Source organism: Hippocampus zosterae, chromosome 2 (assembly GCF_025434085.1).
Source record: "Hippocampus zosterae strain Florida chromosome 2, ASM2543408v3, whole genome shotgun sequence".
NCBI lineage: Eukaryota > Metazoa > Chordata > Actinopteri > Syngnathiformes > Syngnathidae > Hippocampus > Hippocampus zosterae.
The window spans coordinates 4,818,678-4,843,538 of record NC_067452.1 but is presented as its reverse complement, the minus strand read 5'-3'; the positions used below and the strand labels follow the sequence as shown (position 1 = coordinate 4,843,538).

The window sequence follows — 24,861 nt, the reverse complement described above, 5'->3', positions numbered from 1 at the left end:
AAAGAAAAGAATAAAACATGCAGGGGCACCATTCACAGATCTGTCAAAGGAGCCTTCTCCCTTTCCGCGTCAGCACCGTGCTCTTTGTCCACAAAATGAAAAGCACAGGTATAAAGTGGTGGTCTTTTCAAACAAAGATTCTCAGACAAGGGTCGCTGATGGTGGAGTGGGCCACTCTCCTCACTTGTGTGTGGGCAGCGTGGGATCGGTGATGATGTGGGTGTGAATGGTTGTTCTTCTCGATATGTGATCTATGACCTATTTTTTAATTTTTTTCTACTTTCTTCCCTCCAAATTTTCCCGCTGTAAATATCGAATATCTCCATTGTGAGACAAATAAAGGTTTTCTGATCTTTTCTTATCTTAAGACTGTCTGGCGACCAGTTCGGGGTGTAGTCCACGTTCCACCGAAAGTCAACTGGGATAGGCTCCAGCACCCCCCCCCCCCCCTCCCCCCGGCGTGATCCTGTTCTGGATAGGCGGTTTGGATAATACTGTAGATGGATAGATGGATTTCTTTCTGAGATTCTCATTCCTACATAAGCACTGGAAGCTGCCATGACAGTCTCATCATCCAGGCAGCCAGTTCAAAATGTTGCTCTTGTAGTCACAGATTCAACTTATTCTGCGTGTTATTATAACTGCCAGCTTCTCACTTCAAAACTCAAACTTTCACACCAAAAGAGCAAGCTCAAAGCATTCAAAAATATAACCACTAAACACATCATTACACACTACACCAAAACAATTGAAAACACAATGCTCAATTTGTGATATGGTTCTTTGTTTTATAACTGCCAATGCATATTTTAAAAAACTTTACAGTAAAGGATCTTATTAGATCTCTGTAGAGGATTAGGCATTTAAATTTACGAGTTTCATATTGAGTACAAATCTATAGAAATTACTGCATATACACTACTGTAACACAACTTTTTGTAATGCAAAAACAGAATCTATCTCACACAACAGTATTCTTGAAAAGATGTTCAGGGTGTGAAGTTTATTTTTATTTACTTTATTCACACCACAATCACTGTGCAGCACCATGTCCCTGAGCTGCATCGGTTCACATCGCAGGCTATATTCTCTCTTGCCAGGCACCATGGGGAAAACGCCCTGCAAAGGCGACTTCATCCTTGGAAGGCCTCCACTGGGATGTATTGTTGTCAGTCATAAGCCTCCCATCTCCTCGATGAGAAGAACTCTTTTATAGGTTTCAGGAAAGGGGAGTAGGGCGGCACACAGGTGGAATACAATACAGTATTTGTGGAAGTTCATCCATCCATCCATCCATCCATCCATCCATCCATTTTCAACACCGCTTATCCTAAACACGGTGACGAGGAGTTGCTGGAACCTATCCCATCTGTCTTCCGGCGGAAGGCATATTACACCATGAGCTGGTCGACAGTCAGTCGCGGGGCACATATAGAGACAAGCAACCACATCCACATGGTCGGAGCGGGAACCGACGCCACGCTGCCCGCTCCCAATTCAGGCGAGTGTCCCAGCGACTCTGGGAAAGCTAAATTACATTAAAATGAATAAAAGCAATAGTTTCCATTCAAATATTTTTACAATTAGGGATACATTAATTTAATCTAACCAGTAATAACGGTGTGTGTGTGTTTGTGTGCGCGCGCGCGTGTGTGTGTGTGTGTGAGTGAGTGATGAAAAAAACGGCTAAAAATAACCCCCGTATTTTATGTACATTATTTTGTATTGGTGTTAGAAGGAAGAGAACAATCTATGAGCAAATGTTTTCATCGTAAATCTTGGGGATTTATATTCACCAATCAGGAATGACCGACGAAGTACGAAAATAACGCCCCCGCCCACGGACACAGCCTGGTCGCTTCTCCAATTTCGATATTTGTTTCTTTTACTTGACATTTAGAATCCAATTAGTCAATAACAATACAGATATTATGTTGTCCATGGTTTCAATTTTATTTGCTCAATTGCATGATTTGAATTGGATCTCGGGCTATGTATGTACTGGATAGTACTACTTCGATGACAACATCAACAGTGGACGCGAGGAGAGGGACTGATGCAAAGCCACTGAAATTGCGGAGGGGGGCACGAGTATCACCGCACAAGACACGACAAAACAAACGTATTTTCTGTGGAACCTCCTTTTGAAACCATGGGCATCAGTGAATCGCTGTCAAGATAATACAACCATCAGCGTGACTAAAATTATGCTAACAAATCATGCCAAACACTGGATTTTATCACACAGGATAAAGCAGTTCGAGTAATGGATGGATGGATGGAGAAGCAGCGACGTGGTAAAAGGTGACGTAAGACAAGGAGCTGCAGGAATGCAAGCACATGCGCAGAAAAAAATCGCACTGGATGGCTGGAACCGTTGCCTGGAAATCAGACGCCCTGTGAACGCCATCTTGGCTCTAAAGTCAGCAGAGCATTAAGTGTGGGTCGTGCGCGCGGGGCCATTTTGGCTCACCAGGTTCTTGGGCCACACATTTGTGGAACTCGGAGCGACTGCCAGCATCCGACTAACGGTGGACGTAACGTTTGATGTGTTGGAGGCAATTTGGGGGTTAAGAAGCACATACGGCGTCTCCATCGGCGTTGTGATCGACCCAAAAGTGGAGATTTTCTGCTTAGGTTGGGGGAGCGGAATTTCCCAAATGATACTTTGGGTAGGGTAAACCGTCTGAGATACTGGGCGTACACAGTGCAATCAAGACAGGAGTCCACCGGCGATTGCATCGTCAGCTAGCCCATTAACCTAGAAAGCTAAGCATTTTGGACAGCTACGTTAGCGTGCGGTGGAGCTCAGCACCGTGGTCCGAACTGGAAGTCTGGTTGTTTTTTGATGATGGAGTCAAACACTTCCCACTACAATTCGATGCAATAATGCGGATTCGAGTCATGCAACTGTTTCCCTGCAAAGGAGGAAAATCTCCAACCCTTGCGGTCTGGTCTGTGGTTCCTGTTGAGCTAGCCCGCTAGCTGGCTAGCCCACTCACCGGGATACCAGGACAGTACCAGAGAAGGTGGGGCGGGCGAACTTGGACGCTTTTATCTTCATCCCATTTGGGTCATACGTTCTCCACTGCCTTTGAGCTGTCATAGAAACACCTCCGTTAATTAAGCGTGCAGATCTTAAACTATTGTGAAGCGTCTATTTGTGGAGCTCCCCGCGTTTGCCTTTGGACCATGGCGGACGACGACGTGCTTTTTGAAGATGTCTACGAGTTATGTGAGGTGATTGGCAAGTGAGTACGCACACGGCACATGTTCATCGCCTTGTTTTTCCCAAACAGCTATTTTGCATGGCATTTGTTCCGCCGCAACGTTGAATTTCAAAATTGGTGTTGGCACAAAGTCTTGCAACTTGCTTGATTCTGTACTCTTATCTCTTTTTCCCAATACGACAGTGGCATCACTGCATGCCTTTGCAAATATGAACTGCTATAGTGCGTGCGTGTGTGTGTGTGTGTGTGTGTGTGTGTGTGCGTGTACGTGGGCGTGGGCGCGGGCGCGCGAAAATAGTCATGTGACTGGAAATTTGGGGCTCAATGACATAAGATTACAATGCTTAGTTTGCATTTATACTACCTGCCCATTCAGCAGAGGTTAGTTTTCTAAGGGGACGTTACAAAAAAACGTCAATGTATTTCTCATAAACTCAGGTGACAAATGGCCTGTGAAAACATCACAAACCAAGTGTCAACCCACCTACAATTATTTGTTCCTATGTGTTGGAAGGTGTTTAGACCTTGTTTTTATTTTTGGGAAAGAGGACCCCGGGCCGTTTGAAGTACCGCTCACTTTAGTACATCATTTCATTTGTACACACGATCGAGGCACTCTAACATGCGGCTTGCCTTGAGAGATCTGGTTGCTGCTGTGGTCATGAATTCAAGGAAGGTCCTGGAAAATGACCTTGAAATTCCACAGGCTAACTAATTAATGAAATTATTTGAGGAAAGAAAAGAGTGGGCTGTGATATATTTCTGAAAACGTTGCTGTAAGGGCGGCCCGGTAGTCCAGTGGTTAGCACGTCGGCTTCACAGTGCAGAGGTACCGGGTTCGATTCCAGCTCCGGCCTCTCTGTGTGGAGTTTGCATGTTCTCCCCGGGCCTGCGTGGGTTTTCTCTGGGTGCTCTGGTTTCCTGCCACGTTCCAAAAACATGCGTGGCAGGCTGATTGAACACTCTAAATTGTCCTGAGGTTTGAGTGTGAGTGCGAATGGTTGTTCGTTTCTGTGTGCCCTGCGATTGGCTGGCAACCGATTCAGGGTGTCCCCCACCTACTGCCCGAAGACAGCTGGGATAGGCTCCAGCACCCCCTGCGACCCTAGTGAGGATCAAGCGGCTCGGAAGATGAATGATTGAATGAATGAACTCCTGTTTCACAGTTACTTTCCCCATTTCATCCCTCCTCACTGACACAAAAAAGACCTGTTAATTTCATTTCTTTTGGGTACTAGACCTATTGTTTTGATTTGTAGTTTCAATTCTCTTTAGTGCTCACACTAGCATTGCACATTTCACACCCATGCTTCCTGTTTCATGTCGGTGCATCCCATCTCATTGCATTTACCTTACTTCCACACTTACCAGTTGAACCAGTCAGCTCCAAGGTGGTCTTCTGAATAGATCAAACTGTGGCGAAAGATGACAAACAGATCTTTGAGTTAAGCCATGGGAGATTGTTCTTTGCTTCTCATGTTAGAAGACAGACATTGTTGTGTTGCAGAAGCATGTGATACAGTCAAACGTCCTCCTAACCAGTGGTTCTTAACCTGGGTTTGATCGAACCCCAGGGGTTTGGTGAGTCGGTCTCGGGTTCGACTGAGCCTCTGCCATGGAGGGAAGGACACATATGCCGTAACACGTTAATTAGTTATGACATGCCCGCTTGGCCATCACTGGTTGCAGATGATCACATGACATTGCTTGTCCAATCAGTGCTATGGGAAATTTCGTTCTCTGAGTAGTCAACGTGTGACTGTCGTCATAGCATGTCATTCAATTTAAAAAACGGTATACTTATCCCATGAAATTTTATTAACTTTTTCTGTTTTTAATAAACGTGGGTTTAAAAAAAAAATATATATATATATATATATATACCGTATTTTCACGACTATTCGACGCATCGTACTAATGGCCGCAGTCTCATTAATGGGTGACATTTCTGTATTTTACACATACACAGGACGCATCGTACTAATGGCCGCAGTTTTACAGTGGTAAAACATACGCCAGCTTAAACATACGGCATGCATGCGCGCACTCTAACACGTTAGCTTGCAGCATACGGTAGCATGCCAAGACATACAGATAAGATAAAAACACGTTTTTAAAAAGGCAACGAAAGCAGAACTGAGTTCGGGTGTATTTTATTTAGCCATCGTACAATGTTCTCACGTTTATCGATCAATCATCACCCAGAAATCCATCAAAGTCCTCATCCTCTGTATCAGAAGCAGAGGACTGCACATCTCAGTTGTCATTAAATGCATCACATGCTAGTGTGAGTTGCTACGCATTGCCGAGCGGAAAGAAGGAGTAGCAACAGCAAAGTCAACATTTCTCTCGTGTGAAGCTTTCCCACATTTGAAAGTAGAGAACAGAGCGAAACATGGTGGCAGCGCGTGTGTGTGTAGAAAGAATTGAACAATTGTGCAAGTACCGTAATCCATCAAAAACGCAGCGTTCGCTCTCGTTGTTGCGTATTGTGGCGTAACTCGCCAAGTGCTGCCTCTCACTCTTTGTAAAGTTGTGTTTGCCACCGATCATCCATTGTTCCCATGCCGTTTGCAACTTTACTTTGAATGCCCGGTTGATGCCAATGTCCAGCGGTTGGAGTTCTTTAGTCAACCCTCCGGGAATAACGGCAAGCTCAGAGTTCATTTGCTTGACTTGTTTTTTTCACCGCTGCTGTGAGATGGGCACGCATGCCAAAAGCATAACCGGTGGCTTTAAGTTTGAACTGAGCTTCGTAGGCGTGTCTTTTTGTCGAATTTATTTTCAGGGGTTCTTAGAAACCAAAACCGGAGTTGTTTTGCAACAATGCACATTGCCACACTCTATACAAGTGTTGGTACTGGCTTGAGGCGTCCACTTACACGCCCACACTTCACCATTGGCTGACTAGCTTGCCTGTCCTCTCTCTCCCTCTCCATATACGTATATATACACGCCCACCCTTCCCTGATTGGCCGACTTCTTTCCCGCATGCGGCCACAGTCACTTCCGCCTTTTCTCTATATAAACAGCGTGTCGGCTGTCAGTCAGATTTTGGAACTCGGCGCATATAAAGCACGCTCCGCACCATAAGGCGTCCTGTCCATTTTGGAGAAAATTTAAGACTTTTAATGGCGCCTTATAGTCGTGAAAATACGGTATCTTGAATTTCTAAAAAATATTTATATTTATTTTTCACTCATGAAGGGTTCGGTGAATGTGCATATTAACTGGTTGGGTTCGGTACCTCTAAAAAGGTTAAGAACCACTGCTCCAGACCAATGACTTGTGGGTTGTAGTTTAGTGTCTCACTGTGGACCAACATCCTTGGGATTGGTTGTTAGAAAGAAGTTTGGTCCCTTCGCCTATTTCACTTACAAGCTGCCCATCACAAACGACTGCTCAGGGGTGACACTCAACCAAAACTATTATCTACACTACGACCATTTAAAAAAACGGAGTGTGTGTGTGTGTGTGTGTGTGTGTGTGTGTTTGATGAACACCATTGCATTCATTCACACCTTGAGCAGAAGCATTTATTTAGATACCAAATTCCAATGAAATTGCGACATTGTGCTAAACATAATTAGAAACAGAATGATTTACAAATCATGTTCAACCTATACTTAGTTGATTACACTACAGAGACAAGAAATATTATGTTCAAACTGATAAAGCTTATTGTTTTTAGCAAATAATCATTAACTTAAAATTTTACGGCTGCAACAGATTCCAAAAAAGATGGGACAGGGACATGTTTACCCCTGTTTTAAATCACCTTTTCTTCAAACAGGATTCAATAACCGTTTGGGAACAGGGGACAGTGACTGTAGAAGTGTTGTTAGTGGAATTCTTTCCCATTCTTGCCCTATATACAGCTTCAGCCGTTCAACAGTCCGGAGTCTCCTTTTTGTATTTCACACTTTATCATGTGCCCCACATTTTCAATGGGAAGCAGGTTTGGACTGCAGGCAGGCCAGTCGAGTAGCCTTTTAGTATGAAGTATGCACTGGTTTTATATAAATCAGCATGTATTGTATTGTAACACATGCAGAATATGGTTTGGCATTGTCCTGCTGAAATAAGCAGGAGCATCCATGAAAAAGATTGCTTGGATGGCAACATATGTTTCTCCAAAACCTGTATGTATCTTTTAGCATTAATGGTGCCTTCACAGATGTGTAAGTTAGATATGCCCCATACCATCACAGATGCTGGCTTTTGAACTTTGCATCCATAACAACCCGGATGATTCTTTATTTTTACTTCAGCCGGGAGGACAAGGTGTCCACAATTTCTGAAAACAATTTGAAATGAGGCGGAACACTTTTACACTTTGCATCAGTCCGTCTTGGATGAGCTCGGGCTCAGAGAAGCCGGCGGCGTTTCTGGGTGTTGTTGAAAAATGCTATTGCTTTGCATAGTAGAATTTCAAGTTGAATTTACGAATTTATGGGAGAACTAGAGTGACACTGGTATTCTGCAGTGTACCTAAGCCCACGGGGTGATATCCTTCCCACATTGACTGTTTTTGTTGCAGTGTCACCTGAGGGATCGAAGGTCACCGGCATTCAGTGTTGGTTTTCAGCCTTGCCGCTAACAAGCAATGATTTCTTCAGATTCTCTGAACTTTTTGATGATATTATGGACCGTAAATGATGACATCTCTCAATTCCATGCAATTGTACGTTGAGTAAGACTGTCATTAAACGGTGAACTGAGTATTTTCCAACACAGCTCTTCACAAAGAGGTGATTGTCACTCCATCTTTTCTTGCGAATGATTTAGCAATTTGGGGAAGCTCCTTTTATACCCACTCATAGAACCCACCTGTTAGCTTATTCACTTGTGGGATGTACCAAACAGGTTTTTAATGAGCAGTCCAAAATTATATTTGCCACCTGTCCCATCTCTTTTGGAACCGGTTGCAGACATAACATTATAAGTTAATGATTATTTGCTAAAATAAAAATTAAGTTGATCAGTTTCTACACGATATAAATACAGTTGAGTATACATCTTGTCTTTGTAGCGTATTCAATTAAATATAGGTTGAACGTGATTTGCAAATGAGTGTACCGGTATTCTGTTTCTATTGATGCTGAACAGAACATTACAACTTTTTTGCAATTGGGTTTGTACTTGGCCCTGCTGTTTCGACCACACTAATAAATGGACTTACATTAGGCACAGTGAGAGAACATAAAACTGCACCTGAAATGTAATTTTCTGCGCATGTTTTTTTTTTGCTCTTCGTGTTGAGTCTGCAGCTGCACGTGTTATGTCTGTTTAGGCTAGTAAAGCAACCGAGGAGCTCAACGAAAAGTGCCCTCATGTCCAGCACATCCTTTTGCAACAAAAATGTCTGTCATCCAGACGTCTATTGAAAGAATATAAAGGAGGCCTCTGTAATGATTTAAATTCTGGCAAGTGTTTTGATGGTTGCTGCTGTCTGGATGTGAGGAGCATGTGGGCGTTTTGCATGATCCCACAGCTGTGGTGATGTCAGCGTGACATGCGGCACCTCCACTCCCTCAGACACAGTTGATTCAATTGATAGAGTTAAGTATCATTTTTATGCTATCCATTGAAATGGTACCTCTCCCACCTGTTGTGTGTAGTGTGCCCCATTTGTAAATTGATTTTCAATGCATTCCCCATTGTTTAATCATTATTACAAATGGGACTTAAACATGAAAGCAGGCATTGTCACCTGGCGCAAATTGCTCAATAGTAGTAATGACGTCTATTGGCATCCTTCAATGAAATGCTCAATTGCTAATAGCTGGAATTTTGAGATTTCCTTGCGAAGGGATGTTCAGCTGCTGTAGCGGTTTCGCCCAATTGGGCAAAGGTCATTGTGGTTGTCATATCATCAGCAGGGAACCGAGTGAGAAGAGTGTTTTCCTTACCAAACTTTGCACATACCTCATGCGGTGCTTACTTGGTTCAGAAAGAAATGACGGTCAGGGGCAACTTTCAAGCTCACCACATTCTCTTTTCACTAGTCTTTCACCGCTCTATAAATAGCCTGCATGTCCATACACCATATGCCTACACAACTATGTTAGGGAGCACATTAACAATACCTGCCACCTCTGCGACCATTGGTGTGGTCACTTTTGCCCATGTCCCTATAATAATGCTTTTATTTCAGTATTCACACCTGTGTGGCTTACAACTGCTCTGTAATTCCTTTGGCAACAGTATGGCAAAACTTCCATATGCCAAACCTTCCACATGGATGTTGTGATATAATTACGAGCCCCTGAGTGCTAACTATGTGCACACACATGCGTAGGTTTCTGATTAAATTTGTGTCTATTGTAGGGGACCTTTCAGTGTGGTACGCCGCTGCATTAACAGGGACACGGGCCAGCAGTTTGCTGTGAAGATCGTCGATGTGGCCAGCTTCACCTCCAGCCCCGGCCTCAGCACTGAAGGTGAGAAACGGTGCAGACCAGAGGCGATTGCGCTAAGACTGCAAGGGAAGCTCAGCTTCCCCTAAAATGTCAAAAAAATAAGTGATCAAATATATGTGTGCACATACAATTGTGTGTACATATCATTGACTAAATATGCGCTACAACGTGCTCAACTTTTGTTCCTAACAGCTTCTTATTACTGGTTACGACGCGACAGCTTCACTGTGCTTTAAACTGTGTGGACGCTGAGCGTCTACAGCACGGACGCTGGGCGTCGAGAGAGCTCAGGGTAGGTTGTCCCAATGCATCGAAAGGAAACGAGTCATTGGATAAATGCTGTTTTTGTCCTGCCCGTCGGACGCTCAGCGTCTCTGGGAGTCTATGGACAGTGGGCGTGTATCGGCCCGCCCGGACGCTGAGCTTTTCTGCATGATGATTGGATGATCTGTCTGAGGCTGTACAGTGAAACTCCTCTACAACGAAATCATGTTTGCATGTAGAAATTTTTCACAACAGGGGGGTTTTCACTGTAGCAAATTTGATCTCCGATGTAAACACACACAAACACAAACGTATGTGTACACACACACACACAATCGTATGTGTACTCTTTATTTTATTCCAATAGTGCACAAGTATGAGCACACACTTATTTTTTTTTGTTGTTCTACTTCTTCCTTTCATAACTTTGCTGCTGTGAATCTGGAATTTCTCCATTGCGAGACTAATAAAGGTTTTCTTATCTTATCGTATCTTATTTGACACTTCACATTGTCAGTGTAGAAAGAAAAAAAGGGAAAGAAATTGCGAAATTTACGATCAGCATTCACGTTCACTTACATCAATTTCTTAGATAATGTCTTTTATTTTGCTTCCTCCGTCTTTTCATTTTGATCACTATTACCCTCTCTTCCAGCGTCAGAGCGCTTCTTGTCTTAGCTGCCTGACATCCAAAGGTCCGTTTTGTAGCCATTTTAGCAATGCAACAGCCATGCTGCGTCTGAATCTAACAATAACAGATACTTCCTGGACCCGGTGGCTTTTCTTTACACTAACTCGACCTACCCTCAATCGCCACCCAAGACGGCGTTGCTCAGCTGATGTCATGCAATGAACTTTTAAGCCAGCCACTGGGCGCTTCGTAGTCCTCGATGGCCATAGTTAGCGCGATGGAACTCGCCTTCTCTCTAATTAGTGCTCTAGTTAGCGTAAGGTTATTAGCATGATAACAAGTAAAGCATTCGAGGAAACGTTTGTTTATTTAAATGTCCGGCGAGCCATAAGCAATTTACTTTGAGCAGCTAATCGGATGCATTCCACTCTATCTTCCACGGATCTAGCTACAGTATCTACACACATAGACTGTGAGGTCCCTCTTGGCCAATCGGAGGCCAGGATGATGCTCGGTAAGCCAATGGCAGAGCAGCTATGAGTATGTTGCGTTCAGGAAACTCTGAGCTGTGTAAACCAGTGTGGTGGTTGCTGTTGCCGCTTCCGAACGAAGCAGTAGAGGTCACTGTTAGATTAGACTTCGTTGTAGTGAATCTTTTCGTGAGGCTAGAACAGAGGAAATTATTTTGTATGACGCAACAGGTTTTTTTTTCGTTGTATGGGGGTCAGGAGAATGGGAATGGTGTTAATGCATGAAGATTTTTTCACATTGTGGGGTATTTTCACCCATGTAGGTTTCGTTAGAGGATTTTCACTGCATCTCTTTTTTATTGACAGCAAAATGAGCCAATCACCGATCTTTTGGTGTAGGCATCCGTGAGAGCATTTTTCAATTCTCATTCTGTTCTGAGTTGAACTGGAGACTTCTTCTAATCATTTTAGCGACACTCTCTTTGTTGAAAACTGCTAGCAACAGATTAATATTTTATTTCTGGTGTGTTTTGTTGTAGTTGCTTGTGTTAGCAGACTGATTTATATCACCACAGTTAAGACCTTGGAAAAGACGCTTTGTTGGTATGACAGGGTCACAGATACATTTTTTTTAAAGGAACGGAGAGTAGAATTAACGTATAAATAAACGGACACATTTTATGATATAGGCTGAAATTGAGCTTCCCCTCCTTGACAGACCAGCATCCGTCACTGGTGCAGACATTGTTGCCATTGTTGTGCCTAAACCTTGAGCCTTGTGCATGTGGAACATCAGATGGGCAGGGTAAAACCTCTCTGCACACAAGGGTACTGAATAATTTGCCAGAAATTACACTTTCAATGCCCAATCTGAATTTTGCCTGCGTGTGTCGGCTTCAGGGGCAGGACCTAATTTATGTGGTTGCATGCATGTTAAGATCACATGTGCCCCTGTAGTGCCCCTGACAGGGGATTAGCAGCCAGTGAGAACATCAAGAGAGGAAATGAGCCCCAGGAGGAGAACCGCTTAGTCTCTTGTGACTTAATGCTTCTCAAGTCCAAAACTGACACAAATCTTCTCAAATTGGATTCTATTGTCATGATCCGAAAGCCCACCACACACCGAGCAGCATGGTCAAAACTGGTTTATTTGAGTGGCTGCCAGTCAGCCACTGCTTTTGGTAAAATTAAAAATTTGAATCGTTTGTGTACTGAATTGCAATGCTGCGGGGCTCACGGGCCTTCAGAAATACAATAGATCTTTATATGGTGTCTCCACAGCATCTGCAGCTGTAACAAAGCACTTTACAGAACTCAACTGAACTGTATTTATAGAGCACTTTCAGACAGCCATCGCTGCATACAAAGTGCTGTACATGGAGCAACTAACATATACAACAGTAAAGCAACAAATCGGTAACAAAGACGGTAGAAAGCTCTGAACAGCAAAACCAAGAACAAATCTGCCATGCTGAGTCAAATGGCAAAGAATACAAGTGATTTTTGAAGCGGGTTAACAGTTAACATAAAATAACAAAATATGGTCAAATAACAAAACACATAAGACGTGCATGCTGTCATTTGTGTCAAGACAATAACTTTCTCGGTGCATCGGTGCATTGAATCAATTACAACGAGACTGTTATGCTTGTTTGAGAGGATGTTTTGCCTCTCATCCATGCGGGCTTCATCAGTTCATTCTCCAAGGTGTTGTTCGGACTGCACTGATTTGGTGTGGGGAAAAGCCAACTATTTATGTTCCAAATTAGAGGCATGCTCCAACCACGAATGGTGTCATTCTTTTGAAATGCAAAGCAACAATTTTTGAGATGCATTGCAGAGAGGCATCTGTCTGTCACCAAGGGTCATTGAATGGAAATTCACTTATCAATATTTCATTCAGTTGTAAAAAAAAAGTATTGGAGCTGAGTCAACAACTGGCTTAAGTGTCACCCCCCAAACTTTCTCTGGAGAAAAGGAAAGCTGTGACATTGCTGAGCAAGGAAACATCACAAGCTTGAAAGCAGATAAGGGGAGATGCAAACTAATCCTTCACACAGTAGACTACCATTACAATGTACTCACACTTATCAAAACGATACCACCACAAATGAAAGACTCAAAGAGACCCAACCCATGGATCCAAGATCAAAATAACGTAGTACTTACAAATATAGATATTGCGATCAGGGTTTTAAACTGCTATGACCAATCATCCATGAGTGTGAACGCCTGATACCGATCATATGGATTTGGTATAACATTTTCAAGTTTAGAGCTGGTAGTATTTTTCTGAATAAATCGATTAATCAGTACTGCCATATTGAATTTGCAATTTGGAGTTTGGATCCAATGGGGGAAAATCAATCTTTGGGCAAACTTTGTGTGGCAGAAATACATGTAATTAATGAAGGACATTCATCCTTTTCGTGTGTGTTTGTGTGTGAAATTGTCATATCTAAATGCGAACATTTGTCACCTTTTTTTCTTTGAACATACCGTTAGTTTACCTTTTGTGTGAAATTCTGTCATCCATGTAAATTGTATTGTATTGTAATGTCACTGGTGATGTGTCGTGCATTGCAGGTCAAAATTAATGGAATGTAGAGACCGTAACATGTATATACTTATTTTCTTCTTACCAGAACAATTGCATATGTAGGGTGATCGGTTGGCGTGTAGAGGCTTTGATCAAATTCACAGCTACCGCACTTTTTCAGAAATATCAAGTGATTAATGGCCACCGATTGATCGGGGCATCCCTACATAAAAACATGAGGGGTGGAGGAAAACCATGGGGCCCCTGATTGGCCCGTGCTCCCTATTTTTGTTACCTTTGATTGGGACCGTTTTGGGCTGATTAAAACTTCTTCCACAATATAGCAGAACCTTTCAGTCTGCTGAAAATACAGAGAGGAACACCTCTCACACCTATTGACATCAACACCATAGCATTATGAAGTATGTCGCTAACGTCTTGGCAGCTTTGGTTGGCGATACACCACACCAGGTCCATAAACTCTATGGACTTTAAGAATGTCAGAGACCTAAAGTGGTTTCATTTGATGTTACTTCTTTTTTCACATGGATTCCAACCCAGGATCCAGTGGTAATTCGTGAGGCAACGACTACTGCTTGTCACGCTGCCACAAACGATTATTGTGCTAGTCAACTAATCACCAACAGTAGTCGCGATTAGCTGACTAATCGAATCACATGTAATTGGCGGCATATTGCACCACCAAACAGATACTCAAATGTAACCGAGCCATCATTATTTTATAGCCTGAATTTCTTAAGGCAGGGTTGTCAAACTATTTTTGTCACGGGCCACACCTTGGAGGGCCGTTATGACTGTACAGTATACAGTACAAAGAAGTCAAGAATAATGGTTTATTCAAGTATTTTTTTAAAGTTACTATACTGAGGGGTTTCCTAACAAGAAAATCCTTACAATAGCTCTCTTTTTGACTCTATATGAGAATTAGAAATTGAGGTGCAGATCCAGTATTAGCAAGCATCATGGAAGTTAACATTTTTGATTTGCTTTCACGGGGCTCATAAAATGAGGTGGCGTGCCAGATCTGACCTTGACCCCTGTGTGTTACGGTACGTAGAAATTAACAATAAAGACAATGAAGACTTTCCTACTTAAAAATGGTAAGTTGGATACCGGTCTGTATGTATTAAAAACAATGTGGTCAAAACTGCTCTTCTTCAGAAAGGGCTTCAACCGCCGTTTTAAAAGTTGTTGGGAAGAAACCAATCTGAAGAGAGCAATTGACTACCAGTACATTTAAAATCAGTAAAATGTCTTTATAAGTGACTTGTGAAGTGTGTCTAAAAGGCAAATTGTTGGATTTACCTGGGAGAAAACTCGACCAAGTGTCTTTGCATCAACCAGGGCAAAACCTTCCAGTGTTTCTTTCCTCAGGTAAAAATAATTACCGGTATGCAGATTTCTTGAAACTTACATTACAAGTTGGAGCTGGTTAATAGATCCATGGTGGTGAAAAGAAATCTGCGGCTGTTTTTATTGACTGATAAATCAGATATCCTTGTCTGACTATTTTAAGTTACATAAGTTATAATTATTCAGAACATGTTCAATAATGGATTTGACCTACTGGCTTAAATTGTGCTTCGACTGAGTGTGTTTATATTTGTAAAAATTGACTTGCTTTGTGACTGCTCACAATGTCTTGAGTCTCTTGATTTATAAGTGATCGATGAGTGATTCGAACAAAGACTCAAAGCACCTTTTGTCTCATTTGTCAGATCTGAAGAGAGAGGCCAGCATCTGCCATATGCTGAAACATGCGCACATCGTGGAGTTGCTGGAAACTTACAGCTCAGATGGCATGCTTTACATGGTGTTTGAATTGTAAGTGCATGTATCTCACCCACAGCCCGTGAAATATTCCATAATTAGCTGCTGGAGTATCTAGAAGATGAATTTAGACCGTTGGCAAGCAACTACTTTAATTGCTCACCCACATTAGAGGGTGAGGCGGAAGTGGACTAACATTTCTGTTCCAATTCCACTTCCACTTCCACAGAAAAAAAATCCTGTCCCAGTCCCGGATCATCGTTTAAAAGAAATAAATTAATAAATAAAAAGTCCTCAACCATTCCGCTCTCGTTGAAGCCAAATCCTACTCCCGTCCAGCTCCCATTCAGAATGACTCCCACTCTCATTTTGGAGGTCACCGACTTTAATCAAAAATGACTGCGCACCAGTACAGTGGTACCTCTACTTATGAAATTAATTGGTTCTGGAAGAAATTTAATAACAACAAAATTTTGTAAGTAGAGATACATTTTCCATGTAAATGCCCTAATCCGTTCCAAGCCCCCCCCAAAATTCAGGCATAAATGTTTTCCAAATGCGTAAAAATGCATCAAAAGATGGAACAAATACATGTTACAATTAGATTGCACAATAAATGAGAGTTGTGCGTAATGTAAAGAATAAAAATGATGGTCATTTAACTTTAAACTGTGTCCTCATCGTTTTTTGCCCTCTTTAGTTCATGTTCTCTCTCAGAAATGGCGTTTGTAAAGAAGTGATCCTAGGGCATTTGCTTTTTTTCGGTTTTGAACAAACCTTTGAAAATGTCCAAGGTAAACATCAGCATAGTGAGCGATCGACCGACTGGTGAACACTTTTTCTGGGTGATTCACATTTACGTAAAATTATCGGGACCTCATGGCCCGAGGGGCAATTGACGAGGACGCTCCATCGACATATCTATCGACACACATCGACACATTTGGTAGAGGTCCATCTTAGACAATGGGATGCCAGGATGATGCTCGGGAATAGCCAATGGCAGAGCAGCTATAAGTATGTTGCGTTCATGAAACTCGTAGCTGCGACTTGCAGCCCATATTGTATTTTTAACTTTTGTATCTTGAAATTTCTTTCATAATAAGAGGCAATATTTTACTTTTGAGACATTTCGTAACTTGAACATTTCGTATGAAGAGACTTTCGTGAGTAGAGGTACCATTGTATATTTTTTTGCCCCTTATGTATAATCGCAGTCCCATCTGCTCTTGTGAACTTTTTATCCCGTATTGTCTCAATCCCGTGACTAAAGATAAAGTTTACTCCGATCCAGTGGGCGTCCCACAGGATTCCCGAAAAATGTCAACCTCTAACCCACAGCCTTTGTGTGTGAAGAGTTAATATTGGTACACAATATTTGTTCTTACATACCCACCAGGATGTCTGGTGTAGTTGCATAATAATAATAAATAATTGAGTGAATTCTAAACGCTCATAAAAGAGAATTAAAATCACTATGCTGCTGCAGTATAACTTCCAATGTGATACAGAGTTAATTAGTTGCCTTATTGCACTTGACCTTGAGAATGCACTCTCTATGATGTAGGTCGTCTTCTGCATTCTGTTCAGAACGCTTTTTGGATCTTTCAGTTGGTTTGCCAAAAATAGTTGCTTCAAGCCAAAATGTAACCCCGTTATCCTCTTACTTCTAGTATGGATGGAGCTGACCTCTGTTTTGAAATTGTGAAGAGAGCTGACGCTGGGTTTGTGTACAGTGAGGCTGTGGCCAGGTAAGACGCCCATCATCTGAATTCTCTCTTAAGGGCTGTTGCACACGACCCAATTATTCCAAATCTGAGTAACACCCGATCATGAGTACTGCTGTGTTTCTATCACTTGGTGGACTGTGGTGGGCGGTTGCTTGCTCTCTTTTAATGTGATAATTGATTTTATTTTAGTTTTTTTGCCTCTGTGAAAGTTTTCGTGCAACTTTGATTGGTTATAATTTGTGACGTCACCACATTGTACAACAGCAACCTCAAACATATATATATATATATATATATATATATATATAATATATTTTACTTAAATAAGACTTTATATTCACATTTTTCACAATTTACAGCCCACTTTCCACCCTCTTTTTTGTTGCCTGTTTTTATGGGGCTGTTCTATTTTTTATGTTGTTGTTGTTTGTTTTTGTTTATTTTGTTTGTTTTTGCTGATTTTGTTCGCACTGAGTCTTAATGAGCAAACACACATGCAAGTCTGTAAAAAGGCCTTAAAAGCACTATTCCATCTTCACAGCACTACTTAATTATGCTTGTCTTTTAGTGTAGCATTTAATTATACTGCACTTGTGTATTAGTGTACAAAACCGCACAAATTCCAGTGTTGTGAAAATTTGACAGGTTAATTTTTCACTTGATGGATGGGCAAGCACTTGAGAGACACAACTATTTGTATTTTAAAAATTCCTTTTTTCCATCATGTAACCCCCTTAAAGTTTGACTAATTTGCTGATGGTGTTAATCTTTTTTTTTTTTCCTCGCAGCCATTACATGAGGCAAATTTTGGAGGCACTTCGCTACTGCCACGACAACAATGTAATACACCGTGATGTCAAGGTGAGCTAGCCGACATCTCTCTTTCCACTACACAAGCTACATATACATCCAGAAATTAATCAAGTTACTGCCATATTGACATTGCAGTTTGGAGTTGGTATCCAATGGGGAAAAATCAATCTTTGGGCAAACTCTCTTCTTTTGAATGCTAGGTGGTGATGATACTGCTCTCAAATGGTTTAAATGTGGATTTGTTTTACACTTAAGAGGTTGCTTGAAACATTGAATGCTGCTGCTGTAAATTAAGAGCGCGCGAGGAAGGTAGCTCCGTTGTTCAGTTCGTGTAAATTTCCATCCCAAACAAGCGTGGTTTCCAATCAGTCGTCTGGGGTTTGAATACCACTTTTTAAAAATTAAAACATGGTCAGATTATAGTATTAACATTTTAAAGTTTGGTTTCAATCAATATAAGGCAGGGACGTAGCCAGAAATGTGCAATTATTATTAAATTAATTATTATACATGCGCTCCAGACTTTGAAGTTACGATTTTATAATAACCGCTACAAACAACTATCAGATTAACTAACTGATTCATTAGGGTTTTTTTTGGGGCGGGGGGTGTATGCCGTCTGTGTTTCTGTTTGCTGATGTATTATTTTCGCTATCGACACTCGTCAATTTGTCTGCTCACTTGTTGTTTATAGCCATTTGCTCTCTGCTTCAATGCAGTCAGTTCCAGCCAGAGATCTGTGAAAAGTGTTCTTAACACTTAAGCACTTTTTGTGGTGTTTGGTGACACAGCAGTAGCTATTAGCATGGGCTTCTTTTGTTCTCCAATGGCAATGCACACCATTATTACCTGTCAGTGACTCTGGGAAATTATGCATGGTAATATCGAGCCAGTTAAGCTAGTCCAAATAAAGCTGTCATTTGTTGTATGATAGTAATGGTGTGCGTGCCGTTTAAAAGCTCAACTAGATTATTAAAATGGACGCTTGATATATGATATGTTGGTCTCAGATTTTTGCCCCACATTCCTTTGTTTTAATGACAGCGTTTGCATTGCTGGCCACCTTCATCATGTGAAGGTGGTAAACTACACATGTAACATCTTGTAATTGTTAAGCTGTTCTGAAGTGCACACACTTCGACCGATGTTGTTGTTGTTTTTTTTTTTTTTTGCCCAATTATTGGTCTCCGGCTTTGTGGTCATTTTTTTTTCATGAATGTCCCTTTTCCTTTCTTGCATTCTAACGTGATGTCTTTTACTACAAAGTCTCCTATACATCCACAATGGAAAGTTTACTCACTCCTAACATGGCAGATCTTTGCATGCCAAAGTGCAGCTTGATAACACAGTAGGGTGGCAGTAGCTCTGTAAGGACTTGGGCTTTGGAGCCAGAATCAAGTCCTGCCACGGTGTCAGTTTTAAAATGGCTTTTAGTTGTTGGAGAGACGCTCGTCTGCTTCCTGGGGACTGTTGAGGTGCCCTTGAGAAAGGCACCATCTCCACTCTGCCACTTCATGAGGTGCAGCACTGTTTGTCCTCCCCTTTCACTCGGACATCTCATCTCGTGTGTGATTTGGCTCTGTGTGTGGTGTGTAACACAATGAGTACTTTGAATTTCCCCAAAAGGAATTATTATGAGTACAGTAAGTTAAAAATGCAAATAATAGTTTGAGAGTCCCTGTTATAAACAGCTGATTTGTTAGTGGTTGGTACTCAAAATGTTGCACAATTGATAAAAATAGAAAAATTGCACACTGAACTGTAGGGTTTTTTTTAATGTTATTGTTGACTAAATCACAAAATAATGTTACTGTGTTCAGCTAATTTTAGTGACACTTATACAGTACAAAGTCTCCACAATTAGCAGTTCATGAAAGCAATACAGTACAATTTAATGGCTCATATAACTACATTTAAATTGATATGGAACACATTTGAGCTTTTAACATGTTGGCATTATCCTTGACAAGTGTTCCAGCTTCATAAATGCCCCCTTTGGAAAATTAAATTCCCACCCCTGATCTACAATGGTGTATAAAAAAAGGGCTCATAACTACAAGAACCAATGCACAATTATCATGCGCGGGCAGGAAAAGTATCGAACAGTTCAAGTTACCCCGAATTTGGTAGGCCTTCTTCTGGTCACCAGATTAGGCATCCAATTTGTGCAACAAGCCCAAGGGGTCCAGATGGAGCAGTTTTGAATCCGTCACTGAAACAGCACAGCAGGCATCCAACCACACATTTATTGGTGTTGGTATCTGATTCATTGCTTTCTTAAAACTCAGTGCTTTAAGGATGCCAATTTTTCAGCATATGGATTAAATTCAAGCAGAAAGGCCAACACCAGTTGTGAAAATTCGGTCCACAGTTTCTGTTAACGCCAAAGGTACTGAACGCTTTCGGAACTCTGTTGTCGAGCTGTTGGATGTGGCTTCATTTTGGAAGAGAGGCCGATTGCCAAGTCGTTTTTCGAGCACATCGAGGGCAGTTTTGCGCACTGAGCCTGAGAAAAGAAAATACATGATCGGATTCAAGCAGCTGTTAAAGGCAGAAAACAACAACATGACCTCATTGGTGTGATCTACCACACGCAAGTAGTCACAGGATGCTGTGGTGTTAAGCTGGGCGAGAATGTAGATGGGCCGGAAGGTGTGGTACGGAACAAAGCAAAGTATGAACAGGAAGAGGACAAAGAAGGACTTCTTTGCAGTACGTTCATATCTTAGTGCATTGGGAAGTTCTGGCTTGTCCCTTGACACTTTTATTAACCGGTAGGCGATCTTGGCATAGGACACCGCGAGCATGAGGAAGACAAACCAAAACAATATGACCACTACAACATTAAAGTAGGCTTTCCCACTGGCACGTTGCCGCCGCTTGAATTGGAAACATTTGTCTTTGTCCTCTTTGTCCTCCGCCGTAGCAATCATGGGAACCAGTGCCACCAGAGACAGGCCCCATAGCGCTCCACATGCCACCCAACTCCACGGCAAACTGCACCCGCACAGCCGCAGCCCCAAGCGTCTCCTCTCCCTGCGCTTCCCTTTGAGCCTCAAGTAGCGATCCAGGCTGATGAGCCCCAGTAGCATGATGCTGATGTACATGTTCATATAGAAGAGATTCCCCACTATCTTGCAGGCGACATGTCCCAGTAGCCAGCGGTTTCCCATCACGTGGTAGAAGAGTCGGAAGGGGAGACATGCCAAGAGCACCAAGTCCGCCACTGCACAGTTGATGAGGAACACAAACACAGAGTTGCGGCTGGAATGAACAAAAACAAAGACCCACAAGGCAAAGAGGTTACCCGCTAAGCCGAGGAGGAACAATAGGGAATAGACAACAGCTAGCGGCAGACGGAAAGCCGCATCATCTAGTGAGCAACTCGTTGTGTCAGGAGTGACCACAGAGGAGATCAGCATAGTGGGTGTGGGAGGAGATGTGGCTGAGAGCGAGAACACAGAAATGTGAGCAACAACAGTGTTGACCGAAGTTGGTGACCACGCAGCAGAGCTGTTCATTTTTTTGAAGCTTGGTATCCTCGGGGTAGACCGGTTTCTGAGGAAATCAAACATAATGGTTCGATATAAGAACAAAGAAATCAATAAAATAGTTTCAACATCTACTTCCACAGAGGCAAAGGTTAATTCAGATGTTTGAATCTCCGTTCAAACCTCTTTGTATGGGGTTTGTATTGACTCACTCTTTTTCCCCATTTAAAATAAATGGAAATTAAAAAAAAGTTTAAAAAAGTGAAATAGAAGGGGTGTGGTGTGGTGTTGATGTATATTAGCGGTTGAAAATGAATCCACTACTGCAGGGGCGTCAAAGACACAGGCCACATTTTAGGTACCATTTTCCTTGGAGGGCCATTATTCAATTCAATTCAATTCAATTGTATTTATAGAGCACTTTCGAACAGCATCGCTGTATACAAAGTGCTGTACTTGGAGCAATTTAACATATACAATAAACAGTAAAACAAATCGGTAACAAAGACGATAGAAAGCACGGAACAGTAAAACCAAGAACAAATCTAAGTCATGCTGAGTCGAATGCCAAAGAATACAAGTGAATTTTGAGGAGGGATTTGAAGATGGGCAGCGAGGAGGCTTGCTGAATGTTCAGTGGGACGTCATTCCAGAGAGAGGGACCAGCAACAGAAAAGGCTTGATCCCCTCTGAGCCTCAGTTTAGTTCTTGGTACTTCTAATAATGTCTGGTCCGCAGACCTGAGGCGCCAGGCAGGTGTATAGGGGCGGATGAGCTCAGAGAGGTACGGTGGTGCGAGGTCATTTAGAGATTTGAAAACAAATAAGAGGATCTTGAAAATAACTCTAAAATGTATGGGGAGCCAGTGAAGGGATGCCAGAGTAGGAGTTATGTGCTCCCTCTTACAAGTACCAGTCAAGAGGCTTTATATGATTGAAATCATATAAAGAAGTCAAGAATAATAGTTTAGGGAACTATTGTTTAAGTGATTGTAATGGGGTGTTTGGCAACAGAAAAAATGCTTTCTCTCTCATTTATTACAAATGAGAATTTGACATTTTGGTACATATTTTAGCAAGCTTCATGGAATTTGCCATGTTTGATTTGCTTTTGCAGGCCACATGAAATAATGTGGCGGGCCAGATCTGGCCCCCGGGCCTTGACTTTGACACCCGTGCGCTACTGGCAGGGATTCTCAACATTTTTTTAATAGATTTTTTTTTGTCTTGCGAACGACCAAAACTTTTGAGTAAACCCTCATATGTGTTAATAATTCTAAACTTGAAGGTATCCGGCTAACTGTTCATTGAATGAAAGTCATGTAATTTCGTCTGCTTGATTCGAAGATTCACTTCCCAGGCATTGTCTTGTTTTTAACAAAAAACAAACCCAATGTTGCCTTGGGAATGGTATTATAAGTCAAATAAATTAACATAATGTTTTTTTAAGTGCCTTTGTTATATATAACATATGTAACATTCACCACATAAAACTGAGCGCCTTTGCTTCAGTCCCCTTTAAACAAGCATTTAAACTTTCAATATCAGGAATGAAACACTTGGATGGGGTTGAACCAATATGGTTTAATTTCATCGCCAATTAATTTTAATCAGAGTTTTTAAATTAAGCTGAGCTCTGTTGCGTCATTTAAAATGAATCTCAGTTTGATAAAACTCGGCGGTCCGGTCGTGAAGTGGTTAGCACGTCGACTTCACGGTGCAAACATATAAAGTTCAATTCCAGCTCCGGCCTCCCTGTGTGGAGTTTGCATGTTCTCCCCGGGCCTGCGTGGGTTTTTGATCCGGGTACTCCGGTTTCCTCCCAGATTCCAAAAACATGCATGGCAGCCTGATTGAACACCCTAAATTGTCCCTAGGTGTGAGTGTGGGGGTGATTGGTTGTTCGTTTCTGTGTGCCCTGCGATTGGCTGGCAACCGGTTCAGGGTGTCCCCCGCCTACTGCCCGAAGACAGCTGGGATAGGCTCCAGAATCCCCCGCGACCCTACTGAGGATAAAGCGGTTTGTAAAATGAATGAATGAATTGATAAAACTCACTTCAATTATATTTTAACTGAGTTTGAACTGATTTAAATGAATAGGGACATTTGTGAATCTTGAAATTTAAATGAATAATTAGTTATGCAATTAAAAGTGTGCTGTCAGGACCCCAAGACTATTTCAACGGGCGACTGTGCTTAGAGAGGAGGAGGAGGTTGTCTTTCAAAGCGACATGATTCACTGTCGGAGAAAATCATTCCCCTCATCCCGCAGCAGATGGAGCCATTTCATCATAAAATTCAGGTGTGAGCCTGTCTCTCAATTTTCATTGAGGCGCTTCATTATTTTGCACTATTCACCTCATGGTTAAAGTTAAACCTTCTCAATCGTCTGTGTAAAATTAATTCTCAATCACAGTTTGAACAGGAGTTCAAAGTTCTGGTACTACAGAATTACATTAACTTTGAGACTAAATATTTCACTAAGTTTTAAAGTTCATCAGTTTCATTTTAAACTAAGTTGGAAGTTTGGGGCGACAGAATTCGTGGTTTAAATTGAAATTCAAAACCATAAATTTTAAACCTTATTCGTGCAACCCAGCCTTAATAACGAATCAAATTCAGATCCCTGGAAGCATTTTTACTTTTGCTTCCAGGGATCTGAGCTCTAAGAGACACCCGAGCTGACATGCAGCTACTGTTATTTTGGCGTGGTTGTGCTATAAGTTATTGTTTCCCCGGGAAAACAAGTTTCACCTTTTTATGCCTTATGGAATGATTGACATTGTGGGGAAAGAAAATGTTAGGTTTTACTGTTGTACCACTGTACCTCTGCTTGGGGAAACACTCGCCCATGGGCATGGAAGTGATCCAGTGGGGCAAATAAGTATTTAGTCAACCACCAATTTTGCAAGTTCTCCTACTTGAAAAGATTAGAGAGGCCTGTAATTGTCAACATGAGTAAAACGCAACCATGAGGGACAGGATGTGGGGGGAAAAAACTCAGAAAATTACATTTTGATTTTTAAAGAATTTATTTGCAAATTAAAGTGAAAATAAGTATTTGGTTAGCTACAAAGAAGAAAGATGTCTGGCTGTCAGGGGTCTAACTTCTTCTAGTTCAAGCCAAAAATCAAACACACAAACTCTTTGCAGAGAAGCGAAGTCACTTGGTGGCTCATTTTTTTTGCCCACTGCTAGATGATGTTGTTTTCGTGCGGCACACATATATAACTCCCAGTCGGCTGAACATTCTTCAGACTGATGCCGAAACAAATACACTTAAAATTACATTTTAAACCAACCCCAAAGGCTCAAGTATTAAAGTAATTTCCAAAGATGAAAACGACGGAAATTTCCGCTTATTATTATAGTTAGTTTAGTATACGTAAAAATGTCGTTTCAGTGACTTTTTTCCCTGCATTTTTTTCTTCCAAATTTTATTTGTTAGTTTTTGTGAACCAAAATAACCTTGCACACATAT

The 24,861-nt window shown here is 41.7% G+C and overlaps 2 protein-coding genes across 7 annotated transcripts in view; one reads left to right on the top strand and one right to left on the bottom strand.

Moving 5' to 3' along the window:
• Positions 1–2,344: 2,344 nt before the first annotated feature.
• LOC127596422 (peripheral plasma membrane protein CASK-like) overlaps positions 2,345–24,861 on the top strand; it is a 47,194-nt gene continuing 24,677 nt past the window's right edge. For 2 of the 3 annotated variants that reach the window (XM_052058957.1, XM_052058955.1), the window contains exons 1-5: positions 2,345–3,251; positions 9,561–9,673; positions 15,296–15,401; positions 17,021–17,098; positions 17,866–17,938. In XM_052058957.1, coding sequence (XP_051914917.1) covers positions 3,193–3,251; positions 9,561–9,673; positions 15,296–15,401; positions 17,021–17,098; positions 17,866–17,938 — 429 coding nt within the window. In that variant the 5' untranslated portion in view covers positions 2,345–3,192. The remainder of the gene's footprint in view (positions 3,252–9,560; positions 9,674–15,295; positions 15,402–17,020; positions 17,099–17,865; positions 17,939–24,861) is intronic. The other variant, XM_052058958.1, reaches the window with a different exon arrangement.
• Positions 20,123–24,861, bottom strand: part of LOC127596382 (probable G-protein coupled receptor 34) — a 281,249-nt gene continuing 276,510 nt past the window's right edge. For 2 of the 4 annotated variants that reach the window (XM_052058806.1, XM_052058805.1), the window contains one exon: positions 20,123–21,448. In XM_052058806.1, coding sequence (XP_051914766.1) covers positions 20,218–21,411 — 1,194 coding nt within the window. In that variant the 5' untranslated portion in view covers positions 21,412–21,448 and the 3' untranslated portion in view covers positions 20,123–20,217. Of the gene's footprint in view, positions 22,122–24,861 lie in introns of all 4 variants that reach the window. The other 2 variants (XM_052058803.1, XM_052058804.1) reach the window with 2 other exon arrangements.